General features: G+C 48.5%; 1 protein-coding gene across 2 annotated transcripts in view; it reads right to left on the reverse strand.

The window, feature by feature from the left end:
- The window catches only part of UBA6 (ubiquitin like modifier activating enzyme 6), a 658681-nt gene that overhangs the window by 516432 nt on the left and 115773 nt on the right, over nucleotides 1–26476 (reverse strand). For both annotated transcript variants that reach the window (XM_085636514.1, XM_085636515.1), the window contains one exon: nucleotides 12172–12283. In XM_085636514.1, the coding sequence (XP_085492640.1) occupies nucleotides 12172–12283 (112 nt within the window). The remainder of the gene's footprint in view (nucleotides 1–12171; nucleotides 12284–26476) is intronic.

Here is a 26476-nt window from a genome sequence, read left to right on the forward strand (position 1 = left end):
CAGTCCTGCCAAGTATCACGCAACGGGTGTTAGACTAACGCATTTCAGTGCAAAGTCACGCATTATAGCGCCTCTGCAGTTGTCAAGTCAGAGGCTGCTATACTGCACCATAGTGTCTGTGAAAGCTGTAGCCGTGCACAGTCAGTGTGCGCTGTTCCCGAGGAACCGGTTCGGTCCGGTTACGGGACCACTTTACAGTGGTGCAAGCACAGCAGCTCTGCGCTGCCATGATTATTAGAAATATTTAAAAAAAGGGGGGGGGGTGGGCCTATAAAAGTGTGTCTCTCGAACGGACACTATCTCATTGGGCTCTGATTCCTGACGTAATTCCGCGCTGTCGGGTGTCATTAATGTATAACATTGTAGCAGTGCAGCAACTAGAGCTGCAAGCTTCTGAGCCATCCCCCTTAACCTGCCAGGAACAGCGCGCACTGACTGCACTGCTACAGCTTTCGCAGACACTATGGCGCATTATAGTAGCCTCTGACTTGACTACTGCGGAGGTTCTATAATGTGTGACTTTCCATTTCAGTGCAGTAATGCGGACCACCGCACTAAAATGCGTTAGCCTAACGCTCATTGCGTGATAATTGGCAGGGCTGTTCCTCAACAGCCCAGAAGCAGCACGTACAGCTGAGCCAGAATGCGGCCATGCATTGCCGCAGAAGTCCACGAAGCGTTGCGGCCAAGGCCTGCCAATTGCCATCTGCTCGGGCTCGCCTCAGTGAGGTAATCTTCTAGGCCTAAATTGCTAATCCTGAATGTATAAATTAGGCTTGTAAGCAGACTGAAAGAGGGTGTTAGAGCAGACACTGTCAGCAGTAATCACTTTACATATATTTGATATATTTGTATACGTGTGCCCCCGCATGGCCTTCATGTTTGTGAATGTTGTCTATCACACGTCTGCCGTGGTCACCGCCGCCTCAGTTTATTCCGATGGACTACACCGGTGATCTGTGTGTAAAGTTTTATTACATTTTCACTGTAAAGTGTGGTGTTCGCTTCCTAACATGACGAGGCGGGGTTACCCATCATGCTAATAAACATTTGCTCTAATGGTGTGCAGGGCGACAGTCTTAATCACCTTCTGAGCTGCAGCCTGCCTGCCCTGTTACAGCTGGGAACTCTGCATCACACTGAGGTCTACCTGTTCACTGACACGTTTAAGCTATGTTAGCAGTCACTTCCTCGAACTCTTTTTAAATCACTCTTTTTAAATCAGGTGACTGTAAGAGCTACTGTGGTGCCTGTCAACTTCTCAGTGTGCCGAGTATCACTAACTCAGCAGAGCCTGTAGTGACAGGCTGCGGCTGGTGTGATGATGACTGCTGCAGGCAGGGCGTTGCAGGTAGGTGGCGGCTCACTGGACCAGAGCCTGTAGTGACAGGCTGCGGCTGGTGTGATGATGACTGCTGCCAGCAGGGCGTTGCAGGTAGGTGGCGACTCACTGGACCAGAGCCTGTAGTGACAGGCTGTGGCTGGTGTGATGATGACTGCTGCCAGCAGGGCGTTGCAGGTAGGTTGCGGCTCACTGGACCAGAGCCTGTAGTGACAGGCTGCGGCTGGTGTGATGATGACTGCTGCCAGCAGGGCGTTGCAGGTAGGTTGCGGCTCACTGGACCAGAGCCTGTAGTGACAGGCTGCGGCTGGTGTGATGATGACTGCTGCCAGCAGGGCGCTGCAGGTAGGTGGCGACTCACTGGACCAGAGCCTGTAGTGACAGGCTGCGGCTGGTGTGATGATGACTGCTGCCAGCAGGGCGTTGCAGGTAGGTGGCGACTCACTGGACCAGAGCCTGTAGTGACAGGCTGTGGCTGGTGTGATGATGACTGCTGCCAGCAGGGCGCTGCAGGTAGGTGGCGACTCACTGGACCAGAGCCTGTAGTGACAGGCTGTGGCTGGTGTGATGATGACTGCTGCCAGCAGGGCGCTGCAGGTAGGTGGCGACTCACTGGACCAGAGCCTGTAGTGACAGGCTGTGGCTGGTGTGATGATGACTGCTGCCAGCAGGGCGTTGCAGGTAGGTTGCGGCTCACTGGACCAGAGCCTGTAGTGACAGGCTGCGGCTGGTGTGATGATGACTGCTGCCAGCAGGGCGTTGCAGGTAGGTTGCGGCTCACTGGACCAGAGCCTGTAGTGACAGGCTGCGGCTGGTGTGATGATGACTGCTGCCAGCAGGGCGCTGCAGGTAGGTGGCGACTCACTGGACCAGAGCCTGTAGTGACAGGCTGCGGCTGGTGTGATGATGACTGCTGCCAGCAGGGCGTTGCAGGTAGGTGGCGACTCACTGGACCAGAGCCTGTAGTGACAGGCTGTGGCTGGTGTGATGATGACTGCTGCCAGCAGGGCGCTGCAGGTAGGTGGCGACTCACTGGACCAGAGCCTGTAGTGACAGGCTGTGGCCGGTGTGATGATGACTGCTGCCAGCAGGGCGTTGCAGGTAGGTGGCGACTCACTGGACCAGAGCCTGTAGTGACAGGCTGTGGCTGGTGTGATGATGACTGCTGCCAGCAGGGCGCTGCAGGTAGGTGGCGACTCACTGGACCAGAGCCTGTAGTGACAGGCTGTGGCTGGTGTGATGATGACTGCTGCCAGCAGGGCGCTGCAGGTAGGTGGCGACTCACTGGACCAGAGCCTGTAGTGACAGGCTGCGGCTGGTGTGATGATGACTGCTGCCAGCAGGGCGCTGCAGATAGGTGGCGGCTCACTGGACCAGAGCCTGTAGTGACAGGCTGCGGCTGGTGTGATGATGACTGCTGCCAGCAGGGCGTTGCAGGTAGGTGGCGGCTCACTGGACCAGGGCGGACTGCTCAGTCAGCTATTGATATTTTTGATGAGCATATTTCCTTTTGAAATAATACCGCCTGTGGCCAATGATGAGACACTTAGAGTTTTTCATTGCGCAAATGGATGTAATTGCCGATATTTACCTGTTTCCCTCAACATTATTGCTTAATTTTACTCACCAGAAAGTGTCAGTCATAGTCGTTGAAATGTCACTCATATTAACTCTGAAATTATGAAAATGTCACACATAGCAATCTGAAACTTTGGCAGCTATGGCTGACTGATATTAAATATCCTATATTTTCCTTCGTGTCAGACTCTAATATGTGCAACTGTTTTAACCATAACTGACTGCCATTCATTCAGAAGGGGGAATTCGTAGCACGGTTTCAGGAATTGTAGATTCTTGACTATTCCTGTGCCCATGAAAGGAGCAAGCAACACCATTTTCCTTGAGAAGGATTTGGTAAAGCCATCTTCCTTGGGGAGGTAGTTGGGATTGCAATGTCTGAGGAGAGGAGAAGGCTCTCTGTGCCTGGGCTCACAGAAGAAAGCTACAGTTCATTCTCAGTGTTCGATAACTGTCTATATTACTAGCACTAGTGACGTTTGCCAATGCAGTGGCTCAGACATGGATAATGATGACACATGATTGAGACCTGTGTTGGTCGTTGGGACCTTCACTGACTATCCCGCACATTCTAAAGGAACATTTGCAGTATTTATGCAGCAGTTTTCTAAAAGTTGGGTAACTGTCACTAGAGCCAAATGGGCTGTGTTCAATGCATTATCTTGGTTGTATTGTGAAAACGAGGGGATTAGCAAACAAGTAAAATGACCTCTATGTCAGTGGTGTTGCAGACAAAAAAGCTAGACCAACATCATGGAGGTGCTGAAGTTCAGAACACCAAGGGGCAGGGGCACTAAGCATGCCGAGTGGCCAAAGATGTCAGAAAGCCGTATTTTGAATATTTCACACAGCGTTTTGAAACACTCACAGCATCTAACACTTGGTATCCACTTTCTTGTCTGCTGGCCAAATAGGTGTCAGGCAACGAGGCAGTCAATCAGGGTCAAGAAGGGCTGAGAGCTGTATAGGGCAGATTGAGCTGTTTCTGTGAACTTGAGAGTCCCTTTGGACTTCTTGATTGGCCTTATCTTTTACTTGCCTTTGCCCTCTTGTGGTTTAAAGACAGTGCTTGTTTCCATGGCCAGCTGCACAACACGTATAAAGGTGTGAGCTAAGGTGGGCAATTAGAGACCAGGTGTGGTGGGCATAGCCTTGAGGAGTGTTGGACATAGCTTTGAGATGTTCTGTGCTTCTTGTCTGGCTTGGATAAAAGACTTAGAGGATAATGGTGGAAGAGTCAGGTTAGCAATTGGTATCCTGTAGTAGGGGGTTTGGAGAACACAGTCATTTCAGGATCGTATGAATCAATACTTGCGTAGAAAAGCAGAAGTATTGTGGTGGGATGAGATGCCAAATAGCCTGTTGTCAGCATCTCGGGCAAGGCTTGGAGCACTAGTCTGAAGACGGGAAATGATTCAACCATGTGAATCTATGGAACATCCAATGCTGGAAAACAAGAAAATGACACTTCCTACAGGTATAATGGACCCAAGAAACATGGTATCCCTATTTATCATAATTATATAAGCAATCTTTTGTGCCACAATAATGCAGACAAACATCAGAGATTAAGCAAACCCACTGATATAAAACTTAATTACTTTTACAAATCTGCTTACTAAACATTCAGGACTGTAAATATTTTTTATGTCTGTTTTGCAGCTCAAGATATTGGAAAATAATTCCAAAATGAGGCCTTGGTACCACATACTCGCACCTCAATTAGCTGTCTTTTGAGGGTTTGTTGCCTTTAAAAAACATACACAACTTTACTACCATTTTCTGAAAGAAAAAAACCCTCCTGTTTTCCTCTCTTTAAACAAAGGCCGTATAGACACCCAGTAGAGAAAACAACAGATTATACAGTTGTTAATTTCCATGAAATTTTCTTGCTATGCAAACACGTTTGCCTGTATGATACCAATGATTCATTAATGCTATCTTCTAGCACAGAGCTTGTTACAACTTTTGTAAAAACATGAGTGATACTACTACTGGTAAGAAAATGCATACTAGAAAGAAAAACTACAATGATACAAACATTGTGCTTAAAAATTTAAATATCCTCTGTCTACAATGTAGCAAGTCAGGAAAAGAATACATCTTAAGCTTTCTGGTGTGTTGGGGCGTGGCTTGCCAGCTATAAAGCGAACAGCACTTTAACTCGGCTCCCGCAGCCCTGCCCCGATCTCAGGCCATCCTTCCCCGACACCGACCACAGACTGCCCCCTCTAGGGAGTGGGAGTCTCAGGTACTGTGGAAGCCTGCATCTGTTGCGCGGCTGCTCTAGAAATCACTCCTGAGCCGGGCGAAGGCTCGCCTCACCACTCCTCGCGCCCAACATGGAGGGCGCAACCCGGAGCTAATGTGAGCACGCCTCCCCGCACTCCAATCAGCGCAAGCTGGTTTCTCTCCTGCTTCTCCCCTCAGCCCTCCGCGACGGCAGCTAGAGGCCGGACTGGCCGACGGCGGGGACGAGCCCTGGCGATGGACTGCTGACCACCACACAATACGCCTACCCGTTTTCGCAATTGAGCCCAACGGCCATAAATATGGCCTACTTGGGATTCGATTAGAGGTGGGCAGGAAACGCGGGCAATAAAAACCAACATTCTCCATCAACCTGAGGCCAGAATAGGCCCTTTCCATCATACGACCGTGCAGAGGTGGGAAGCTGATACTGACGGGGAGGGGCAGATATTCATGTACCTTGCAACCTTCTTGGGGCATCCAAGGTGGCACCATACTTCTAGGTGAGTGGCTCCTCACCACTGGCAGACTCCGGTACTGAAGGTGACCCAATCCTTGTTCTCATCCTTCAACATTGATGAACTAGACCTGCACTGTGCTCCTTCTAGACCCAGGGGAACTTACTTTTGTGGAGAGGGGAGTTCTCTGCCCCCACCCTACCATCGCACATAGAGCCTCGCCCTATGCACAGCTTCGCCTCGCAAGAAACCCCACCGCATTGTTGTATAATGCTGATTGAACCCTGCCTACCGGACAAGGTTCGTGGCACCTCAGGCGCGCAATGCCCATTGGGCTCAAAGGGCTTCAGCCCCCCCATCGTGTGTGGCAGCCCGGGCTGAGACAGCTTCCCGGGCACACACATAGCCGCACCCGGGTACTTCATAGGTCTTTAAAAGACCATTTACGTGCTAATGAGGCTGTGTTACTTTTCACCCCTTCTTAGAGCCCCGGCATCTCCACTCTGCATATTACTTGAAGAGTCAGCCTCCCCCCCGAAATTATTCGTAGCCCCTCCCGAAATTTGGCTCTAGTTGCGCCTCTGTGGCACCTCCCATCCCTTTAAACCTCCTCTGGCAATCCTGGGCTGGTATCTGGGTCCCCCCAGCCATTGTGGCAGCTTGTTCTGCCCGAATGGGGCAGGCGGGCCCCGTGACTGCACATGTCACCTTCATCTGCCCCCCGCCCCCTTGTTTGACACTCCCTTGGTGATGAGCTGGACCAAATTGTGAATCTCCAAGATGCAGGGGGACATACTTCTGAGGGCCCGTCGGGGGACACTGACCCCACAGGTGTTGTGGCCTGCACTGCACACACCTGTTCTCTGCACGGACTGGAACTGGCCGGTTGGACCTGGCTTCACGGTGCCTTCCAGCCTTCACATCTTCCGTCGGTGCCCTCGGACCAGTGTCTGGGTGTCCCGCCAGTGGTGGTGGTTGCTTGTGCTGCCCGGGTGGGGCAAGCGTGCCACCTGCCCATGAATGCGGCCTTCACCTGTTCGCCCCTTTTGACACACGTCTGGGGATAGGAAAGGATAACCCCCCCCCCCTTCCGGCGCTGGCACAAACTAAGATGGACAGTACACCAGGTCTACCACTGGCACACGTGCAGCCGCTGAGGAGCCCTCTCCAGTAATTGATCCCTCAGCACTGGCGGACCGAGATGCAATCCTTAAGGTGATCCAGGACTCCAGAGCAGTAGTTGAGGCCCAAATCAGTGATGCCCAGGTGGATGTCTTCCTATTGCGACAAAACCTCCTCAATGTAACCGAATGGGTTACAGAAGCAAAACTAGTCTCTACAGTGGAAGACAAGGTGGTAACCCTTAAACTTCAAGTCTCTAAGCTGCTCTCTGTGGCGGCGTCCCTGGAGGAGGGGGCAGAAGATGCAGAGAATCATTTGCAGAGGAATAGTCTGCGATTTACTGTCTTCCCAGACAGGATTGAAGCATCTGGTGTGGACGATCTGTTAGAGAATTAGCTCCAGTCCTGGGTCCCCGCTGCTAAACTTTCTCAATGTTTTGTTGTGAAGAGGTCACACCGTTCCTTGGTTGGGAAGCGTCCCAAGGGGGCTCCCCCTTGTCCTATCTTTGCCCACATCCTCAACCATCGAGACCATGACACCATTCTCTGCAAAGCCTGTCAATGTCAGGACCTGCACTTTCGTAACAGCAAAGATCATGATTTTACCAGATTATACCCACGCAGTCCAGCAACGCAGAAGCTCCTTTGAAGACATCAAACAGATGTTCCGGGCCCTTGACATCTCCTCTTCCCTGCTCGACTTAAAGTCAATTTTAACTCTATGACCTATTTCTTTGATACTCCGGAGCAGGCTTCGGAATGGGCAACGGAATGTCTGGACCTACGACACACATGCTTCTCGGAGGACGTGGTGGCCTGGGTGGGTCTAGACCCCCGTGAAGGAAGATACCCCATTCCCGAAGAGCTCAACCCGGCCCACGGAGGGGCTGTGAAGTGGACTCAACTGAAATCCCTGACCCTTGCTATATGCCACCCCAGGTCTGTTTAATACCCGGACAACAACTACATGCCACCTTCGTTATAACTGCAGACTTGTGTGTGGCAGAATGATCCTGCTAACACCCACAGTGAACTGTGCTGTATATGGGGTGCTACCTTGATAAGTACAACAACTGGGACATAGTTGGCGGGAGGGGTAGAGATGACATTTCTTTGTATCCATGTGACCATGATATACTAAAATTCCTGTCAGGCACTAATATTCTTCAGCGGTGCACTCAGGGTTCTTAGAACTACTCAGGCCCTAGTTATTTGTTGATGTGCTTTGGGTGGGGATGAAAGTTACTTCAGGGTTGAAGTGTGAGGAGTTGGATAGATAGTTATTGTTTCATTGTTTGTTTTGTTTTATTTACACACACAGTCACCACTGTCCTGACACATGCCACATGTTCACTGCCTTCTGCTGTCTCTTCCAGCTCCTTTGTGACCACTGTATATCAGGTATCCGTTCCGCTCCCTCACGGGGCAACCACCTTGACCAACCTACCGTTGGTCTCTGATGGTTTAGGTCTTATCATGGAATGTCAACAGTTTGCTAGACCATATTAAACTAGCCAATATGTGAAGCACATCCACCCTGAGGTGGTTTTGCTTGAAGAGACCCACCAGTTGAGCATATAATGCTCCTTCCTTGGTCAGTTCGGCTATGACTAGGTGTTTCACTCTGGCTTTTCATATAGCTCCCGAAAAGTGGCTATTCTGCTGCACAGGGATTCCCTCTGGTGGTATCTGTCACGCACAATGACCCCCCCAGGGACGCTATGTAGGGATTGTGGGCCAACCATATAATTTTCTACCAGCCTATGTTGCCCAACAACAGATTCAATCAACGCTGGAGTCACTATGTGACCACCTAATAACCCTTCCCCAGGCACTACTCTAATTGGAGGTGATTTTCACTATGTCCCCAATCCTGCATTGAGCACTTTGTCCCACTCCCCTCCCCAGGCCTGGCCGCTGCACTCAGTCCTCCCAACTCTCTCTTTTGGCTGACTCGATGGGTATCTGCGATGCATAGAGCATTGACACCCCTCCATATGCATGAACACCCATGCTTCTGTAGCCCATAAAACACTGTTGCATATTGATCAGATTTGGCTCCCAGCCTCCAACTTACTTCATTTTGACGTGTGTCCAGATCCTCCCTCCCCGCATTTCAGATCATGCTGCCCTACTCCTTCAGATAGGCCCTCTTCAGGGACACCTGTGACCCATGTGGCGTTTTAACGCCTGGTATTTGGTGGATCAGGAATGTGCAGACTACGTAGAGTAGGAGGTCATGGCCTTCTTCAGACTGAATGCCGGCACAGTGACTTCAGCTGGGACACTCTGAGCGTCTAGCAAACCCGCTCTCCAGGACCTGATCAAGGTTTATATCCGCAACAAGGAAACTCAGACAGTGGCGCAGGTGACTGCCCTAGTAGCTCGGATCATCTCCCTGTAATGGCAGACATGCCACAGGCCATCGGCTGATTTAGCCCATCAACTCGCACTGGCCGGATCCTGACTGAAACAGCTATCCTTGGAAAAGGTCATGCATTATTGGAGAGCGTTGACTTAGCATGCATACGTACACAGTGATAAATCTGGCAAACTCCTCTACTGGCTGATAGCCAGGGAAGCAGCATTCAGACTTGTACCCTCCATTCAGGAGACCACAGGATGCTGCTGTGAGAGTGTCACAGAGGTGGCGCAGGTCTTCGAGGACTATTACCGTACACTTTATATGGCAAACCCCACCTCTGTGTGGGAATTCGAAAAACCGCTATTGGTGGAGATCCCACTGCCCAAGATCCCATTGTCCTTGACTCACGACCTTGAACGACTAATCGCGGCTGAGTAGATTGACTGAGGCCTGTCAGAATTGACCTCGAGTAAGACACAGGGTTCGGACAGGCTCCCAGTTGAGTTCCTCAAGCTCTACTGAATCCTCCTGCTTCCTAATCTGGCATTATACATGGAAGTGGCAGACTGAGGGTCCTTTCCCATTGACTTGGCTACCAATGTTGTAGTACCCAAGGCAGGGCACCCCTCTGACCCGTGCTCCTCGTAAAGGCCTATCTTTCTCACGAACGTGGACATCAAGGTGTTTACTAAAGTTCTAGCTGCCCGCCTGAGTCGGTCCCGCCTACATCTGCTCCACCCCGATTAATGTGGATACATGTCTCTGTATACGCAGAGTCCAGTTGGCTCTGTCCCAGGTGAGTTGCCTTACTGCACCCACAGCCTTACTTTTAATTGATTTTGAGAAAGCATTTGAGACTGTTGCATGGCCCTTCTTGAGGGCTTTGGACCCTTTTTCTTTAAAATGGTCACCCTTCTTTCTGATAGGCCTACTTCACTGGTCCGGGTTAACGGTATCCTCGCGCAATCTTTTTCGATCCGTAGAGGCACCTGTCAGGGCTGCCCCCCTCTTATTCACATTAGCGATTGAACCAATGGCAAGTCTTATCAGATATGGCGCTCGGATGCGGGGGTGGTCCCGGGAGAGAGGGGGGGGGGGGTTTGGGTGGAGGTGGGGGGAGACTGAAGGTGGATATACCCTTATACGTAGATGAGCTCTTACTATTCCAGGAGGACCCGACATTGTCGGCCCCAGATGTTTGAAGATCCTACACCTATATGAGGAATCCTCTGGGCTTCAGATAGTCAAATCCAAGTCATTATTGGTCCTGGTGTCAGGCGCCACGGATGGGAATTCTTGGTGCTCCGGGATCCTATTACATTGTCTCTCCTTTAAGTACCTCTGCATCCATATTTCCACTCTCCCGGAACTAGCGTGTAATCTTAAACTGCAGCCCCCTATAACACTGCTGACCAGAGACCTGCAACGGTAGCGTAACTTCCCTTCAAAATGATGTGCCTCCCACGTTTTCTTTACGTCCTCGCAAATTTCCCGCACCGGATTCCCAGGCAATGGCTCCACTCACTGACATTTAGGATCACCACCTTTAACTGGACTGAAGGTTGTCGCAGAGTGGCCTTTGTTCATGCCATACACTCTACCTCCTACAATCGGGGGATAGGGATGCTGGACCTCTACGGCTATTAACTAATCGCCCAAATCGTGACCATTAATGACTGGTTTAACGGGGAAGGGAGGACCCTGACTATCAGATGGAATTACACCTCCTAGGTCTCAACAATATTACAGGCCTGCTCTATGGGAGCCCTCTCTCCCTGTCCCTCCCCGACCGTAGCAGAGCATCCCTACTCTGCAGGAAAGCAGCACTCCGCTCATCAAGTGGGACCATAAACTCACCAAAATGACCCTGCTTTGGCAAGGGACGTGGTTGAATCATACGGTGAGCCTACATGGCTTTACACAATGGGACAAAATAGGAAATACCCTTCTGGGAGAGGTATGGCAAGGAGGTGCTATGATGTCATTTCAGGACCCGCAGGAACAGTATTGACTTTCCCATACCCAGTTCTATTATTACCTGCAACTGCGACACGCCCCGTCAGAACACCTAGCTACTGGTACACACAAATTTAACCCTCTTGAAGACAAGATTCTGATGGGGACCCTGGGCAAGGGCGCTATCTCCCCAAATTACCGATCCCTCTGTGTCAAAGCTCCAGACCGCTTTACTGATCTACAGAGGGGGTGGAAGGCCTGGGTGGGAGACCTGGATGACGACGACTGGCGTGAGGCCAGTTAGGCCTCCTGGGAGCTGGTCATCCCCGTTCAGCTAAGCATGATCCAGCCCAACTATTTACATCTCACATACCTGACCCATCAGCGACAATTTCGAGCAAGCCCTCAGCCTTGCTGTGCTCAATTCTCCTTAGCACAAACTGATTTCTTTCACATGGCCTGGGCTTGCCCCGCTGTCATCCAATTCTGGGCAGGGATTGAAGGGGAAATTTCTCTGGCCCTGGAATGTCCACTTGCCCTTACCCACAGAGTTGCATTACTGGAGCTCCTAAAGGGGGATGAAGGATGGAGTCGACCTTTGTTGGAGTCGCCACAAAGGTTGCCAAGCGAGAAATTCCATGTCACTGGAGGTCTTCGGTCCCCCCTCACTGGGAGAGTGGGGAAAGGTTGAGGACTTGTGTGGTCGCCAGGAACGACCTATTTATGAGACACAAGGATGTCCGGTGGTGGGAACATAATGGGCTGGATGTGTGATCCGGAAATGTCTTAACTGCAGTCCTGTTTATTCCACAGACATGCAGATTGTTTACTGTGTCTTTTTCACTCTAAAAAAAAATAACATTTGCCTATTAAAAGAAGCTCTCTGATGTGTGTTCAAGACACACCTTTCTTTGCTGTGAAGGTACATCTCTGCAATCAGTCACGCAAACGTTTTACATTTTTATTAAGTGACAGCACCCACCATACTCACTTTATCAAAAATGTTTCAACAGAAATTATTAAAATCTGCGTGGAATTCAGTATAAATACAGGAACCCATGTCTTTTTCCAAATAATAAAATATGACTGTATCTTCCCTACCTGGTACTGCTTGAGGAAGGAGAGATCTGTATTCTCATCCAGAGGAGAGGTAGATGAAGTGACAGTGACATATGGATTGAGTTCTGCTATTTGGCGAAGAGATGCCTCAGCTCTGAAACAGATAAGTTGGTGAACTTCATAATTTGTGTATCAAAATCTTTTACCTCACAAAAAACTCCCCAGCAGGATAGTTACAACCAGGCTTGGTTTTTCTACTTTCAATTAGCAAAATGAAATTGAAGTTTTACATATTAGAAATAGAAAATATTGCATTGCAAGAAATAAAAACATTTACAAGTTCTTCACAGACACAATTATCCCTATTCACTTTTTCAGAGAGACCTGCTGTCTTGTTTTCTCCGCCTCTCCATTTCTAGCCACTCATTCCTTCATTCTGTGCCTCTTTTTTCTCCTCCCCTCAGTTCTCTCTCCCCCTCTTCCTTTCTTAACTCCTCACCATTTTGTCTCCTCTCAATTTTATGTTAAACTTCTGACAAATATATTGAAGAAGAGGCAAGAGAACAATGAGAATCAAATTATAAATACCAACAAATGGTGAAAAATGTAATACATTTCACTAAACATATTGTGGGAAAAGTCATGCTTCACACAAAACTCTGAATTTCAGATGGCCATAGAAGGATTGTAAATTAACTGCCAGTTTTTTCTCAAAAAGAGCTACCCACCACTACAGTGTCTGTGTGTGACTACACTGCATTTATAATCAGTTGACGGAGTAAAGCCACACAGGCCCTATACCACTTAATATATCTGATTTTAATAGCCTGAAGTCTGATCAGTGGTGTGCCCCTCATCAACCCAAACCAGAAAGAACAGTAACTAAAATTGGTTTCTTATGATAGCTACCGCTAAGAAACGTTTCCAAATAGATCTGATAAAAATCAGAGAACAATTCAAAAAGAAGTTAAATGGAGCATCCAATCACTCAATTTATCATGCTGTTTTAAGCATTTCATTCTGAAGGGTGGACAATGGTAAACCACAAGATTGTTTGAAAACAAATGTCACAATCTGTTTTAAAGTTATTCAATGTTAGCGCAACTCTGTCTAAACCTTACCTTCTCACATAAAGCATGGGTAAAACAATTAGTACAGCATCTCATTTAATTCTATAAATAATGAGGGAAGGAAAGCTCAGGAGCATATAAACGTTAAAAAATAATGGTGAAAGAGACAACCTCTGCATCACTCCACAAGGCACAATAGTGCTGTTCTAGGTAAAAGAGCCCAATAGCATCAGAGAAAAAGGACAGCCAAAAGATAACAGTCAAATCAACAATTCTCTACATAATTTATGTTCTTACAGGGTACAGGGTCTGGGTGTGCATGGAGTATCTGGGTGTGTCAAACTTCACTCCAGGTAGCCAGGCTCACTGGAGAGAGTACACCAGGGTCAGATCACACGGTCTTGAAAGCCAATAGGCTAGAGCAAATGTGGTGCACTCAAACCTGTTGTCAATTGTTAGGACTTTAAACTCTCTGGCTTTCTGAAGGACAATGCCTACCAATCATGGGACTGTACTAAATCTAGCTGGCTTTGTATATACTATACAAAAGTAAGGTATAGTGTTCACAGAGTCCAGAGAGTCCCCAGAGGTATAGCAGAGGCTAAATTAGACTAGTGCTAACAGCTTTCTTTGTGGTAGTTTGGGCGCACAGTTAGGCTTATCAAGAGGGTGTGTTAAGCATTTATTGTATTCACTCCATCAAGGCTGATGGCATACAGTCAGAGACTGAATCCAGACCAATTAGGTGAGAATAAAAAGGTATACTTATATTTTATTTTGTAGAACCAAGCAGGACTTGGCACAGGCAAGTAAGAAATACTTTCAAATGCAAGGCTGTACACAGAAATGCAATTGGTGATTGTATTGAAATCGATTACAGGTTGGTATTACTTGTAAAACAGTTCAAAATACAGGAAGATTACTTTTTGATTACTTTTCCGTTACTTTGGGTATTTGGGGTGATATGTCAAGATATCACACAAGGGGACTTACAATTTACAGGTAAGTACAACAATTCCCGATTCAAAGAAAGTTACTTTGGTTTTCATACAAAAAGTCAGTCCAACAGAACATTTTTAGGAACAAAAACTCGTAACATCCTTCTTCCTAAGGAAGGAAGAAGAGTGTTAGCGGTTTACAGGTAAGTAAACAACTTACGAGTATAGCTTTTGGGGGTTAGGACCACGGTTCCCCAAGGTCCAGTTCGGCACTCAAATCGCACCACCAGCTGCACTAGGGCCGCCAGGTGAAGAGAGCAGAGGCCCAATTTTACCCAAAGGGGCTATGGGGCAACTCGGTTGGGTGCTGCTCACAGGCAGGCCACTTGGTCTTGGGAGCCAAGCTCCTAGGGTTAAGTGCAGGGCAAAGGGGTCCCAGGTCAGCATCAAATCCACACCACCAGCAACACAGGGGTGGCAGGATGCAGGGTGCTTAGGAGGTGTAGGGAGCCCAATGCAATCCTATGGGGGTTGCGGGTTTTGGAATTTGGTTGCAGGTTCAGTCCAGTAAGTCTTCTAGAATGAACCAACGGAAGGGCTGGTATGTCCTCTTATCCAGGGCGCAGGAACGCCTTTTGAGTTCAGATTTCACCTTACCGGGCCGCTCTCGGTTGGGGGGGTCTCCATGCAGAGGCTGCAGGCGACATCGGGGAGTCTTGGAGCGGTAAGCACACAGTGTACTCAGACTCTGATTCGCTGGGGGACTTTGCTGGGACTTGTGGGCCACTTGGACTCGGGCCGTAGGCGACGGGTGCAGTGGTGGTTCCAGGCGTCACGTTTCTTTGTCCTCAGCAGGCTCACTCTGTCTTTGGAGTTTTTTTTAACAAAGCTGCTGTTCGCAGGAGATCCGGTCTTTGTTGGAGGCAGTCAGTCCTCCCAATGGTTTTGGAGATCTCTGGCTACAGGACAAGTCGACGTTTGGAGCAGGTTCTCTGAAAACTGCAGTCTGGCCAGTAGGGCTGGGGCCAAGTCAGTTCTTCTTCACAGTCTCCTCTGCTCTGCGACTTCTTCTGTCATGCTTCTTCGCAGGTTGCAGGAATCTGAGGAGACAAGGTTCAGGGTTGCCCCAAATACTAAATTTATGGGCGTTTACAGGGCTGTGCAGGTCGAGACCGACAGTTCCCTTCCTTTGGGTGGGTACACCCTTGATTATATGCCATCGTCCAGTGGGAGGGGGCATGAGCCTCTCTCTAATTGGCTGGGTCCACTCATCTTCAAGATGGAGGAGCTTGAGATGTGTGCTTGACCTCTTCTCCCCCACCTGAGGGGGTAGGGTTGGCCAAGGTGAGCACACCTCTCCTCCTAACTAAGTTTTCCCACCGATTCTCCCGCCCAAAGAGGGCATCAGAAATGGCAGGGACAGCTGATTAAGGTGGCAGTCAATTGAAGCTTCCCCTTCATGGACCCAGCCCATTCCTGGGGGAGGAGGTTGAACCCTCTGCCCAGGATGGGCTTTGTTTCTGAGCCCAGAGAGCGGAGGCTTTCTACCCAGGGGTCCAGAAACCGGTCTGGTGGTGGAAAATGGCGGGTAGCCATTCAGGAACTACATCAGGGCTGGTCGCTTTTCAGAGGGCATCTCTAAGATGGCCTCTGTGTGCATTTTACATTATATTCCACACTGTCATCAGTGTAGGTTTAAAGTGCTGAGAGGTTTGCTACCAAACTTCTCAGATTTCAGTAAAGCCATTATGGAGCTGTGGAGTTCGTGATGACCAACTCCCAGACCATATACTCTTTATGGCTTTACTGCACTTACAATGTCTAAGAATGGACTTAGATACTTTAGGGGTACAGTGCTCATGCAAATGTACCCTCATCTGGGGGCAAGTGCACCCTGCTAGAGGGGAGACTTACCTAGGCTCCAGGCAGTGGGTTGCAGGCATGGCACACAGGGATGTGTGCCATGTCGACTCTTCACTTTTCCCTGCGCTAAAACACGCAGCCTGCAATGGCCTCTAAGGGTGGCACAATAGGTGCTGCAGCCCTTAGAAGGCCTTCCCTGGTCAAAGTGCCATTGGTACCCATGGTACCTTTTACAATGGGCTTACATGTGGCAAGAGAGGTGCCAATTGGGTGTACAAAGGTACAGTTTTGGGGAGAGAACACAGGCCCTGGGAACCTGATTGGCAGGGACCCAGGACACATCAAATCAAAGTGCATCAGAAACCTGGCAAAAAGTGGGGGGGGAGGTTACTGCAACAGAAACCCATTTTTCTACATCTAGTAATAGTCCCTTAGTCAATCTATGAAGATCGTCTGATGATTGCATGTGTAAATCATACATTCTTCCTATATGTGTAAAAAAAAATTAAAACTTATTTTATATGGGAAGAGTAAGTTATCTACCTTAGGCAATACTTTACTGAACTGCAGATTACCCATCTAAGAATATCCCCCAGGTTCCAGACTGGAGCTGGAGAATTTCCTAGCAGTGCTACTATTGCGCAGATGGAGCTGTGCAATTCCACACCAACTCCATACCAACTCCATACCACCCCAGAAGCGACAAAGCGGAGTCAAATGGAATGCCATCCCTGCACACTGACACCAGTTTCTTGTCTCTTTCTATTTCAGTGCCCTCAATTGCAGAGCTTGAACAACTGTTGGTAACACAGTGCTGATCACTAACTGGTGACCTTTCAAGATGTTAAGAGAGGCTATTCCACAGAATGGGGAGGTGTGAGGCCACTGGGAATCGGAGGTTAAAGTATTCATCAAAAAGAGTTACTGAAGGTAAGCAGAATGTCCTTCTGATGGATAATTCCAACCATGTATTCCTCACCTTAGAATAGATACCAAAGCAGTGCCTCCCCAACGTGGAGGGACTGTGGATTGGATTCAAACCAGCAAGTCTTGTAGAACAGAGCAGACAAGGTTTCATTCCCACTGGATCTGGCTGTCAAGGCAGTAGCGCTTCATGAATATATGCACCAACACCATGATGCAGCCTGGCAGATATCAAGAACTGGCACCCCTCATACTAACACTTCGCTCTGGTGGATAGGCTCTCAAATCCTATGGGGGTTTCGTCTTGATCATTACATAGCAGATCTTGATGCAGAGGACTATCCATTTCGGTAGGGTCCTCTTCTGCACCAACTTCTCTTTATCTGTGTCAGAAAACAGCTGATGGTCCATTCAATGGTCCTTGGGACGATCAAGATAAACAACTAAAGCCATTTGGGTCCAAGTCCTTGTAGGGGTGAGGGAAGCAGAGAATACAGGTAAACTGTACAGTAAGGAGCCCAGAGGCCTAAGCACCAATCTGTTAGGAACGAATATGGCAGAGCAGTTTGCTAGAAGGTGCTGGCAGCTTACTCATGCGATGAGCTGACACAATTGCAATGACGAATATAGTTTTCAGAGTCAGGAGATGCAGGGAACAACTATGCGTAGACTGGAAGGACATACGTACGAGTAATGTCAGTATAAAGTTAGGGTTTCACTGGGGTACCATAAACTGTTTGGGAGGAACATGGGTGCCAAACCTTTAATGAACGTCATCACAAGAACCTTTTACAGTGCCCATTGCAAGGTCTTGCTGCACTAAAGACAAAACAAACAAAAGGACATCCGACAGCTTCGCTTGTAAGGGGTCATGTCCCCGGTACTACACAAGGCTACAAACTTGTCCTAGCACCCACCACAGATGAATTTAGTGGAGGGGTGCCTGGCGGCAAGCATGACAGCCACCAATTCAAATGGCAAATCAAACCCAGTCGATTGCCACTGCTCAATCTCCACACATGGAGGTGTACAATATGGAGGTTCGGGTAAAGGACCCTACCCTGCTGCTGAAGCAGAAGGTTTTGCAGAAGTGGTAGCCTGACTGTAGGGGGGAGGTTCATGATCAGGAGTTCCAGGTACCACACTTTCCTCACCTAATCTGGGTCACTTCGGTGACATAAGCTCTTGATCTTCTTCAGAACTCGGGCAGGAAAGGCAGTGGTGGGGAGGCATACAGGAGTCCCTTGTTCCATTCCCGACGGAATGCGTCTCCTAACGAGTGTTCTAGCTGAGACTCCAACACACAAAACTATTGACACTGTATGTTCTCGATCGTAGCAAAAAGATCTAGCGAGGGATCTCCCTAATGGTCGAATATGCCCTGCCCCCCTTGGAATGTAGATGCCACTCGTGAAGGGCCATGCAATCTCTGCTTAGTTTATTTGCTCTGGCATTTAGGCCCTGCCAAGAGGTTGGTGACCAGGAAAATGTTCTGGAGCGCCAGTCACCTCCAGAGACACAAAGCCTATTGGCACAGAACCTAAGACTTTTCTCCTATACGGAGTCATCCCTCTTCCTGCACCACTTAGAGAGTGTCAAAAGAGCTTGTTTTTTCATTTCACTTTTCTTTATCTTTTTCATACCATTTCTTCAGTCTATTAAATCAATGTTCTACATACAGTAAAAAAAAAAAAATTCTTGTTATAAATCATATCTTAAAATGTTTTATTAATAATTCTGTGCTTGTTAGATTCACGATTATAATCAATTTCACTCAGGGAAGTGTGTAATCAAAGACAGTCTGCTTACACCTATACTCTGGCTAAATGTTTAATGCAGAATTTTTATTGAACAAAGTTCAGTGAAATGTATTGTGAGCATTTATCGAGTCAGGATGACGATGGTATTAAACTGCTGCACATAAAGTTGTTTAAATGCAAGACAACTGTTCATCATGATACTTACAAGCCCTGCTTATGAACTGTTTATCTCATTAGTTATAGAGTTGAGGCAATAACTCCTTTATGAAAGGTTTTTGGGGACCCCAAAATGGATTGGGGATTGTGGAGTTGAAAGACAATATTACTGTGGAGGTTTATCAACCTGCATGGAAACATTTCCTAACTCTATGTTCAAGAGTCGTTTTTAAGAGTCGCTGGAAGAACGACAAGATGGAAGTAGAGCTCCAGGTCTGCATCAGAAGGCGTGGAAAGAAAGGAACTGATGTCAGTTTGTAGGACAGGAGCTTATATGCAGCTCCGCACTGTCACTACTGGGGCAGTACAGATCAGTGCAGACCCGCTCATGGCCACCTGAAGGCATGTGGAAGCACAGCTAAAAAATTCTCCAGGTCCAGTCTGGTGCCTGGGGGCGGCGGGGAAAGTTCTAAGATTAGGAATTAGCTGTTAGAAGTAGCCATCAGAAATGTATATCTATAGATGATGTGTGTTATTTTTGTGTATCCAGGGTAATTTTCTCTTTCCATGATTATTTGTGCCTGCGTCTAAATATTAGGTCATTCAATACTTTCACCATGGTATGTACTTACAATACTTTGATTAAAGCTGTAATGTTCTCTGTACACCTTCCTAAATGAAGTTTCAATGATTCATTGCTAAGGAATGTAATCACCGTGTTTTGCCCAATTGTTAGAGTGACTGGAAAAATACTGTTTTGAGTGAGTAAACAAATGTTGCACTAATTGTTCGCGTATACTTCAAAGTGTTGATGTTTTATAATGTTTAACACTGCTATGTTCCATATTCTCATAATTTTAGGGATTTCAAGTTTGCAATCAAACATGACACATTTGAGCTAGTAATCAGAGTAAAATCTGCAGTCTATGTGTATTCCTGGATTGTTTACAGGAAACATGCCTTCCCAACATGGTTGTATGCAGCCCAATTCTATGTCAGGACCGGCGGTGAGGATTATACTCATCTTTCTTATTTATTATACTTCCAGCAGACTTCAACTCAACAAAACTACCTTTCCCAGAACACCCAGGGGAAAGGACTACAAACAAAGTTCAACCAATAGCAGTCCACCTTCTTGCATAACAGCCCGCCTCCTTTAGCCACTTCCTCTTTCTTTCCTGCTTCCAGTGAGATAAGTCCCTTCCTTTTTATCTGTCGCAAAATGTAAACATTCTCCAATACTGTATTTGCCTTGTAATGAAATTGTTTTAATACTGTACTTGCTTTGGGCTTTGCAGATTCCCAACGCAAAAGCATGATTCAGTGCTCCATTCATGGCTGTCATTTGTTTTATGCACTCAGTCCGCATGAGTGCAGTGAAGACCTGCCCTAGTTAGAGGACATATTATCCTGCTGTGACACGCTTGATGCGTCTCGCTGCTCCGCAGTGGATCCGCACCCATTTCAGTCAGTCTGACTGACTTGACGGCATCCCTACGAAGGTACTGCCTCTTCCAAGCCGCCTATGGAAGCCATAACGCCCCCCAGGGGTCTGTAATTATTCAAATCAAGCGGCGGACACACTTCTTTACCAGGTCTGAACTAGGGTGCACTTTGCTGCAGGTTTGAAGCGCAGCTTCGGGGCTGGTTCCAGGCAGTACTTAATTCTCAGTACTGGTTAAATTTAAGGCGTGTTGCAACCCCTGGGCATAGACCCTTGTTTGCGTGCTTCGCAGAACACTACATTCATGATGGTTCGCAAAGGGCCACATTTCGCACCCAGGGCTCACGAAATTAGGACTATCAGTCCTTGTGCTCTCAGCACTTGCAAAAACATTCCTGGCACCCCCAGGTGTTTCCAATATGCCCTAGCACTCTTAAAGTGATTATTAATTGCCCTGTCTAATTGGCGCGATCTGAGGCCATATATACTGGAAATGGAGGGTGACTATTTTGAGGAGTAGTCAGTTATGGTCCACCCGCTAGATAATGAGTTCAAAAGGCAGTGGATATAACCATCAATCATGCAGTGGCCTCTGCAGTGGAACCCTTAGAAAGGAGGCTTATGCAGCTGACTTACACCTTCTTAGGTCTCATGAATTTGTCTCTGGACAGATCACACACCTGGCAAGTTCTCAATGATCCTGACCAGGCACAGCAAATCCCCACTAAACACAAATAAGACTCAGGCTTGGACCGGAGCACCTTTGAAAGGCAAGAAGGCATTCCTTGCGCACCTTATTTCACCGGATGAGGGGACAGCAACAGACACCCTGGCCCCAGGTGATCTTTCTGCTCCCCCACCCTCTCCTGATGGAGACAATGACGATTCCCATTGAGATTCCAAAGATGAGGCAGGTCCTTCCGCCCGTGGCATCCTTCACCAGTTCCCTCCACTTCAATTGCCCCAGATGCAAGTGATCCTTCCGATATGTTAGACCCCGATGATTTAATACATACTAGGTCTGCAGAGTGGTTTCTGTCCCCTAAAGTGGGCAAGTATGTGGCAGGTCGGCTCTGGAAACCGCTGGAAAAGGAGGTCAAGGCCAAACTCCGGGCAGAATGTCCACGCTCGACTCTGGCTGGCACGGTAGGCCTCACACCTGAAATAGACACCTGTGTGGCTACTGTCCTTCAAAAATATATATGAGGTTATTGACAGGTCATGGAAGTCCTGCCAGGACAAGCTCCTGGATGTGGTGGGACCACTTATAAAAATACTGGAAATTAAAGAAGGGGCGGAGGCCTTGGGATCTAATATCCCTCTGGAAGATGCATCTGAAGAGGCACAAAGCGCTATCATATTCTTAGGCAACGCCAACTGCATTTTGTCCATAGAGAGACACCGCTTTTTACTAATGAAAGTTGACCCCAAACTCGGAGATTTTGCTTCCACTGAGGCAGGAGCTCAAGGAGGACTTTTCGGGGGACACTTTTGTGAAGGAGCTCTGCAAATGTGTGGCTACCTTCACTCTCGACAAGGCTCAGGCCTCGATAAAGAAAATCTTTCACCTCTGCAATTTTGGTGGGGCAGGCCATGGCAGAAGGCGCTCGGCCGGCTGCTTCTATGTCCTAGGCCCTACAAGAGGACAGAGCTACAGAAAGAATCATGACCACTCCCGCTCATTCGAATACCTCACTACCAGGAGAGCACAACGAGGTCCCTATGCAAGGGGCTCCTCCAGAGGGCAATTCTTAGCAGACCAGTCTGGTAAGTGTCTGTCTCATTTCGCATCAGTAAATGGGTGGTCATTTAGCTTTGTTCCTACACAGCTGGGAGGCTATCACCTCCGACGCCTGGGTGCAGCGAACAGTACAAGGTTTTCAAATAGACTTCTACAATTTATTCCTAGTGGAGAAACGAGATGGAGGCCAAAGGCCAGTCATCAACCTGAGCGATTTTAATGGCTGGCTAGTGTACAGACACTTCAAGATGGAGGGCATCCATCTCTTACGTGTCCTGTTACAACCGGAGGACTGTATGGTGCGCCTAGACCTCAAAGATGCATACCCGACGGCCCCCATTTTTCCACCTCATCGCCGGTTCTTACAATACCAGCAGCAGCCCAAGTGTATGAGTTCCTAAAACTGCCTTTCAGGCTTTCTTCCGCGCCTTGGTACTTCACCAAGGTGTTGAAACCAATTGTAGAGTCCCTCAGAAAGCAGGGGATATCATCTATCTGGAGGACATCCTCATAATGGACCAAGATCCGTTCAGCCTCAGAGACCAATGGCAGGCAACGATTATGTTGCTAGAAAGTTTGAGGTTTGTCATCAACGCCAAAAAGTCCCTACTGACCCCATCCAAACAGACCACCTTCTTGGGGTTTGTCATCAATTCGTCAGAGAAGACACCGGGAACATAGCGAAGATTTGATGGGAATTGTGCAATATTCTGGCTTGCAACTCAATTTCTCTACATCAGATAGCCCGAGGGGTGGGTCTGTTATCTTCTTCCATTTGGGTCATCTTCCGGGGCCCATTGCACTACAGGGTCCTTCAGAGGCTGAAGACCTTCCACCTGCGTCTCAGTCTGCTATATTCAGAACAAGTCCCCCTGACCGAGGAAGCTAGAAGCTAAATGAGATGGTGACTGGCTCAAATGGTGGCCTGGAGCTGGCAGGTCATCTTTGGTACACACTCAGATATAGTGATTGAGTCCGACACCAGCAAGTCTGGTTGGGGGGCGTGTTGCGGGGACTTGTTTACAGGAGAAAAATGGTCCACAGCAGAGCAGTCCCTCCATATCAATTGCCTCAAACTGATGACAGGCTCTTTCGCGATCCAATCCTGGACCAAAGAGAAAGTCAGTTGTTGTGTCCTGTTAAAGATGGACAACATCTCCGTGGTCCACTACATAAACAACTTGGGGGGCACCAGATCCAAGGTTTTGACAGACCTGGCCAAAGACTCTATGACCTATTGCCTGACCAACAATATCTGTCACAGCGAAACACCAACCCGGAGTGTCCAACAAGATTTCAAATTGGTGCTCCAGGGAATGGCCAGACATGAGTCTATGGCAATTGGACCCTCAGGTCTTCCAGGCGCTGAACAACCAGTGGAGCCCCTTCTCTGTGGACCTTTCTGCCTCACGTCTGGACCACCGGGTGCCCAGATATTTCAGTTGAAAGTCAGACCCTCTGGCAGCAGTGACCGATGCTTTTCTACAAGATTGGTCCCTGGAGACGAGATACGTTTTTCACACGGACAGAATGCTAAAGTAGTCTTGATCACGCCTTTCTGGAAGTCTCAGGTTTGGTTTCCAGTTCTTCTGGAATTTTCTTGGGGTTTTCCAACCCATCACCCCACACTCTGGATCTCCTTTGGAATCCTCTGGGCGAGTTTCACCCACTAATCCTGCAAGACCGGATGCCCAGGATGTGTGGCGGATTACCAGGAGAGATGGAGATTGGAGCAAGACCCCTGACCTCCTGGTCAGAGACCTGCTCTCCCCCCGCAGCTCCGCTGTCAAGTGCCTTCTTCTGCCTTCTTCTGCTGCCCGTGCACCTCTCTCTGCCTTTTTCTGCCTTCTGTCTCAGTTTTCTGCCTTCTGCCCCGTTTTCTGCCCTCTGCCTCGTTTTCTGACTTCTGCCTTCTGCCCCATTGTTAGACCTGGCACCTTGGCGTGAGTCTCCCTTCCACTTTTTGTTGCTGTGCCTCATGTGTTTTTATGGTGTTGGCCGCTCAGAACGCTGTGCCACTGCCAACCAGTGCCACTGTGCAAGTGCTCCCTATGTAAAATGTATATGTTGGTTGGATTCCATGATTGGCTTATTTGGTTTACTATCAGACCCCAGTAAAGTGCACCAGGAGTGCCCAGGGCTTGTAAATACAAATGCCGCTGGTGGGCTTGCAGCACTGGTTGTGCCACCTACAGACGTGGCCTGGTAAAAATATGCCTAAGGTCTGCCATTGCAGAACCTGCGTGCAGTCTGGTACTGACATGCTGACTGGACAAGTGCACACACTTGCCAGTCCCTAAACCTTCCCTTAACTTCATATTAGTCACCCCTATGGTAGGCCCAAGGGCAGGGTGCAGTGTAGCATAAGGTAGGACAAGCCCTGATGTGTGTGGCATGTCCTAATAGGTAGGTAGGTAGGTAAAGCTTTATTCGATACAAAATATCATAAAAGCACAACATACAATGATAAAAGGATCAAGTTAGGCAATAAAAACAACAACAATTGATCGTGAATACATCTAAAAAGGTTATAAAAAAGGTTAAGAACAGCATATGAAAGACAAATAGTGAATTACAGCCATTTTCGTTTTTCACTATTGTAAGGCTACCCTGTTCTCATAGGCCAGAATGAGCTGTTAAGATTGTTACATCCTATGATCCTAACAGACCCAGGGAACGTGGAAGAAAATCGAGTTTAGTATGCCTGAACTCAGAATAATAAGGTACATCTTTTAGCAAGGTTTATTTTAATATTCTGCGTTTGCAAATGCCACTTTTAGAAAGTTGGCATTTGCTTGCCTAACCATTTCAGCCCGCCTCTGCGTGATGTGTATCTGCTGTCTGGCTTGTGTGAGTGACAGGGCTGGGAAAACCCAGATGGGCAGGGCTAGGTAGCCAGGTGGTGAATAGGAAGATTGACAGATAGAATGGTGGGAGGAGTACACCTGGACTCTGAATAGGGCTGTGCTCTGCCACCACAATGCTGGCTCCGCCCCCTGTGGAGCGCTGATGGCTCTGCCCTGCACCCTGAAAGAAGCCGCCTGCATCATGTCAACAAAGTGCTCAGAAACCGGACCGAACTAGGCAAGGGCCCCCCTGGCCTGAAAGAACAAAAGAAATGGCGTATAAATGTAGGAGCCCTGCTCCTAAGAAATTAGATCCTGTCCTGCCAAGAAGAAACCTCTGTCCGACCTGAAGGAACTGGAAAAGCTGCATGGAGGAGTACTGTCCCTGACCTGGGGGATTGGCCTGCAGTGGTTGCCTTGCTGCTGAAGAAGAGGAAGAAAAGACTCAAGAAGCTTTTACTTTGACTTGTGCTGAGAGATCTCCAAGGGCTTGTGAGTGAACTTGCCCCCTGAACGAAGTCCCAGGACCAGTGGACTTCAACGCCGTGAGATCGCCTTGGAAAACAGACCGTTTTCCCCGCATCTTCGACTCGAACTGCTGTGTACGACTCGCTGATCGCATCGTACCCCCTGAAAGCTGGTATCCCGCTGTCCGGCCCGAACAACGTGACTAAGGCCCCTCTACGAGCCGTAGCTCGCACCGCAAAGGAAGGAAGGTATCGTCCGGCCTGAGCAACGCGACTATCAGGCCCCTATGAGCCGAAGCTCGCACCGTAAAGGAAGGACTGCGAACCGTACTTGCTACTATCCCCTACGAACCGTACTGCCGGCGTATGCTCCTTTCCACTGCTTTGGAAAGGCTGCGGTGCGTACGGTAGTTGCATACGTCTCCCCTGTGCAGAGCGTACTGTTCGCTTGTATCCAGCGCTTCGAATCAAGATTGCCGATCTCATGGTACGACACGAACGCCGCGCCGAACTTTGAACGCACCGTACCTACGCACCGTCCCCTGAAGCCCTGCACGCCCAAGGTCTAACGTACCGTAGTACGCATCGCACCAGGAGGACAACGCACCGTACATCGCGCTTGATGTCAGCGCAGCATCCGTGACGAACTCACCAAGTAAAGGTACTGTGCCTGTTCGCACCGTAGGGTGTACGCTTCATCCTGAAGCGCCTACAGTGCGTGTGAGACACGTTCCTAAGCAGTTGTGCTAAGCCTAAAATACATATATAAAGTATTATTTTTCTATATCCCAGTGTGGAGTCCATTTGTGGGGTTGTCACTGAGTTACTGTGTGTGGGTTCACAAATGCTTAACCTGAACGCTCTGAGATAGGCCTTGTCTGCTCGCGCCAAGCTACCTAGAGGGTGAGCAGGGGTTATTGTTGGAGTGTACCCCCCTAACCTGACTGGAGGAAAGGTTCCCTGCTTGACACTGGTACCTACCTGTGCCAACCAGAGAACCCGGATTCTAACATCCATTTTCTGCCTTCTGCCCCGTTTTCTGCCTTCTGCCCCGTTTTCTGACTTCTGCCCCGTTTTCTGACTTCTGCCCCGTTTTCTGACTTCTGCCTTCTGTCTCCGTTCTCTGCACCCTCTCTGT

The sequence above is a fragment of the Triturus cristatus genome, chromosome 2_1 (assembly GCF_964204655.1).
Source record: "Triturus cristatus chromosome 2_1, aTriCri1.1, whole genome shotgun sequence".
NCBI lineage: Eukaryota > Metazoa > Chordata > Amphibia > Caudata > Salamandridae > Triturus > Triturus cristatus.